Here is a 5,000-nt window from a genome sequence, read left to right as displayed (position 1 = left end):
TCATACTCCTCCTGTTCTTCCTCCTGCTCTTCCTCCTCCTCTTCCTCCTCTCTTCCTCCACCTCCTCCTCCTGCTGTTCTTCCTCCTCCTCTTCCTCCTCTCTTCATCTCCCTCCTCCTCACATTCCTCCTCCTCCTCCTCCTCAGAAGCTTCTATCTTCCTCTTGAAAGCGCGTCAGTTCTATGCAGCGTCGCCTCGAGGCTCACACTAATGAAAATCTTCTGCTGAGACGATGTGGTCCCAGAGAAACCTTCACTTTTTCTCTAACCCTGGACTCAAAGTCCTTCCTCCTCGTGAATGTTCTCCTCCTTCGAGCGAGGAGGTCACCTGAGCTGAGCAGACATCGACGCTTTTCAATGAGATGATTTCCATCGTTCGTTATTCTTGACTCGATAAGTGTTTCATGTTTAATTCCTTTGATCAATGAAAGATTCTTCATGAAGATCATCAGACGTTGACCAGAGATCATCGTCCACCAGAAGCAGAAACTTATTCTTTTTAAAAGTAGAATCTTATGATGATTAACCATGAAGTACAAACAAAACTTTATTTATAAAGTGCCGTCTGCAAACTCAACTTCCTCCAACAAGATAAACACACAGACTCAATAATAATGATAGAATAATTAACATATTAATGACACATGTTAATGATGTTGTTGTTTAATAATCATGATAATATTTTAAGAATTAAAACTATAATAATTATAGAATAATTAACATATTAATGACACATTTATCATTATCTGTTAATGATGTTGTCGTTTAACAATCATGATAATATTTTAAGAATTAAAACAACAATAATGATAGAATAATTAACATATTAATGAAACATGTATCATTATCTGTTAATTATGTTGTCGATAATATTTTAAGAATTAAAACATTAATAATGATAGAATAATGACCATATAGCAATAGTAATGATGATTTAAATAATCATAAAAATAGTAACAATGATGATAATGACAATAATACCAACGATAGTAAAAGTGATAATATTTAAGATTATATTAACAATAATAATATAATAATAATGATAATAACAAAGTAATCATGATGATAATACGATTCATACTTAATGATAATAATAACATTAATAACAATGATGATAACAAAGTAACAATGATTATAATAACAATAATAATTTAATAATAATAATAACAAAAGTAATAATGATGATAATAACATTAATACTTAATGATAATAATAACATGAATAATAATGATGATAATAACAATACAATTGATAATAGAATAAACAACAATAATGATGATTATAATAACATTAATAACAATGATTATAACATTAATAATAATGATAATACCAGTGATAATATCGATGATAATAACAAAAGTAATAATGATGATAATAATATGATAATAATAATAATAGCAACAACATTAACAAAGATATCATTATATTCATCCGACTCATAGTCTGACTCACTTTAGTGTTTCTTGTTATTTATTTTATATATGAATCTTTGGGATTGTTAAATGATCTGTTAATATGTGTAACAACGATGTTTCTATGAAGCTCAAGTAAACTCTGTGAAGGAAGTTCAACAAGTGTTTGTGATTCTCAGGCACGACGATCCCTCAGCTGCTCAACAGCACATCCAACAACCTGTTCCTCACCTTCCAGTCTGACATCAGCATGTCGGCCGCCGGCTTCCACCTGGAGTACACAGGTATGAGGAGAGACGGCTCGTCCGCCTCCTGTCACTCCTCGTCAGCGTCGTGTGTGTTGTGTGTGTGTTGTGTGTGTGTTGTGTGTGTGATGTGTGTGTGATGTGTGTGTCTGAGCCTCCGGCTGCTGAAGCTCCATCAGCTTCACCTTCACTCTCGTCGGCTTCCATCAGACTCCGAGTCACGGACCTGTCGCGCGTCAACGTGGCGTGAACCAGAAGTAGCTTCTTAGCATGTTAGCGTAGCATCATGTCAAAGTACAACTAAATACTGTTGTATAACAAGCTGAAAATACCTGTAGTAAAACTACATTTTGTTGAGCCGTAGAAAAGAACTAGTTAGCATATGGAAAAGTTTGCTAAAACAAATGCTAACAAGCTCATGCTAACATGCTCATGCTAACATGCTCATGTTAGCATCTTCTCTTCACGTAGAGGATCAGGATTGTACTTTTTTTCATCATCGATGTTTCAATATTCACTGTTAGAATCATTGTTGATACTTTGGGATTATTTTTCTTTACTCTGGGGCACAGTTTTCTGTTCATCGTTATATTTTAATTCTTTCCGTTTTTTGTTCTTTTTACCCGTTTTTTGTGCTTAATATATTTATTATTTGTGATCATTATTTATGCTTATTATATTTTCTGGCTTTAGTGCTTATTATTGTCACGTTTCTTTGTGATAATAATTAAAGTATTTTATAAAGTAAACATTTTTACGTTCTATATTGTTTTTTCTTTTGCATAATAATTATTTTTTTTCTGGTTTTTCGTTCAATTTTTTGGTGCTTTCTTCGGTGACGTTTGACGTGAGTCTGAGGTTTTTATCACGTTATTTTAAATATCTCATCATCTTAAGTTACTGAACCTGCGTAACTGTTGGTTTCTGGAACTTAATAATATTTATTTTAAATTTGTAAATATTCAAGCATTTAAAACAACAACAAACATAAACAAATGCTTCATCACATCTGTTTACAAAACTAAGAACTGTTGACCAAATTGTTATGTTTTGGGATTTTCAACCGTAGTCATTAGCACGACGGTGACGTGCAGCTGGACCGTCCAGAGGAACTGATTCAAGTTGACAAACACAAACTAGTTTCCAACTTCTTGATGGTGTTTGTGTCTCCAGTGTGTGTTTATATCACAAGATACTGACGCGGCACAAAAAGTGCTGAGACGCCCGAACACGTCGCCTAATGGCTCGTCGCCGCGGCTCCTGCTGAGGTTTGTTTGTGTCGGGGATTCAAGAGTCGTGATGCGGCTCAGTCAAGACGCTTCATCTCCTTCAGGCGAGGGGGGGGGGTCTGCTGACGCTCCCGTGACCTCGGGTCGCTCCGTGACCTCGAGTTGCTCCCGCGACCTCAGGTCGATGGTTCAAATCCGCGCCGATAGCTGTTAGCACAGAAGCTAACTTCGTGGTTGGACCAGAACACAGAGATAATCTGACTTTTGTCATCTGTCGTTTATTATTATCTCTCATTCCCTTTATCTGGGTGACGGGGGGCTTGAGTCTGTCCCAGCTACCCCGGGTGAGAGGCAGGCGACATCCTTCACTGGGACACACAACCGTTTAAACACACACACCTACAGACGGTTGAGAGTCAACATATGTGGTTCTGAAGTTACCAGCAACACTCGGAGCTTCAAGTGTCAGAAGTTATTCTCAGAGACTCTCCTTCCTCGCCTGCATCCCTCGCTCCACTCCGCCTCCTGCTGAGTCTGGCTTTGACATACGTTTGCTGCCTTGCTCAAGTGCAGCGTGTGATGCTGACGACCGTCGTCTCATCGTCGTGTTCACATGAGGAACGAAGAAGATTCAAACCAGCACTTCTTCAAGGACGCAGCAGTTTGTCGACGCGCAGGAGGTTTGTTTCCGGAGGACGAGAAGCGAGCGACACCAGGGACGCGAGGTCGAGGGAGTTCGCGGCACAAAGTTCCCGGAACAAATGAAAAGTCTCTGAACGAGCCAAAAACAGAGAGAAACAAAAAGTGCTTCGAAGAGATTGAATCATAAATCTAAACAAAGAGCAGCTCAAGTGTTTTTTCTGCTTCTTCTGCTCACAGGAGACGGAAAACACTTTACATATATATACAGTACCATTACCTACCTAGTACCTATTTTCCGCACTATTAGCACTGGATTATAAGACACACCTTCAATGAATGGCCTATTTTAGAAGTGTTTTCATAAATAGTTTGCAGCGGATTATAAGGCGCATAGAATCAAAGATACAGTCAAAGGTTTGACTGGGGTTGTGTTATCATCCACTAGATAAAGCTGAGCTAAAGGGAACGTCAACAAAACAGATAAAGTCAAACTTTATAAAGCGTTCTGACAACTGTTCACTCCCATGGTAACGATGTTCAGATGATGTTCAAAAGGATTCAAGCAGCAGCGCGTGAGACTGTGTTGAGAGAAGACAAATGTTGAGCAGCAGGGAAGTTGAGCGCGTGTATGACGGCTAGAACGCACGTGTATGACATGTTGAACGCACGTGTATGACTTTAGTGTACAACAATCAAGACACACTCGCTCAAAACAGTGGCAGTAATCTTACTCCATAGTCTTACACCATGATGTGACGTACGTTGTAAATCCCACCCGTGATGACGCAATGACGTAATTCCGCCCACGGCGTGTCGGCTCAGTCGGCCCAGAGTCATGAGAGTGTTTGTAAACAAGTCACTCACCAGGTAATGTTTATATATAAGGCGCTCGGATTATAAGGCAAACTGTCGTTCTTTGAGAAAATTTAAGGCTTTTAAGTGAGCCTTATAGTGCGGAAAATACATATATACTGTATGTTTTTCATGCTTTTTTTTCAGTTTTTCGTACTATTTTCTTATTTTTTCATACAATTTTCAGAGTTTTTCGTAGTATTTCTCAGTGTTTCCTGCATGTGTGACATTAGACAAGAATGATGAATGAACTGAAGACGACTCTCTTCTCTCTGTGACACTAAAACCATCTTTGATGTGAGTCTGAGGTTAGATTTCACTTCATCTTCACAAACACACAACATTAAACTCCTTCACACAATCACACACACGACACACAATCATGGTGAAGCGTCTGTTCCTTGAGAAGTTGATGCAGTTTTAAAGACTCGTTCTTCTCCGTCCGTCCTTCACGCCGTCAGGAAACAATTGTAAATCCAGGAGTGAAAACAAACACCTGCTCGACCACAAAACGTATCCGATCTTTAATGACGACATATGTTCGTACGTTTCTTCTGCTTCACAACCGTCCGGAGCCTTCGTTTCCTCAAGTCTAGTCCAGAGTAAAGAGACTTTGAATCA

The 5,000-nt window shown here is 38.6% G+C and overlaps 1 protein-coding gene across 1 annotated transcript in view; it reads left to right on the top strand.

Annotated features, from left to right (window-relative positions):
- LOC148063047 (CUB and sushi domain-containing protein 3-like) overlaps positions 1 to 5,000 on the top strand; it is a 414,667-nt gene that overhangs the window by 243,867 nt on the left and 165,800 nt on the right. Inside the window, exon 37 of the mRNA XM_087812099.1 lies at positions 1,591 to 1,695. Coding sequence (XP_087668225.1) covers positions 1,591 to 1,695 — 105 coding nt within the window. The remainder of the gene's footprint in view (positions 1 to 1,590; positions 1,696 to 5,000) is intronic.

The sequence above is a fragment of the Callionymus lyra genome, chromosome 17 (assembly GCF_982586985.1).
Source record: "Callionymus lyra chromosome 17, fCalLyr1.hap1.1, whole genome shotgun sequence".
Lineage (NCBI taxonomy): Eukaryota > Metazoa > Chordata > Actinopteri > Syngnathiformes > Callionymidae > Callionymus > Callionymus lyra.
This window is presented reverse-complemented; position numbering and strand designations above follow the sequence as displayed.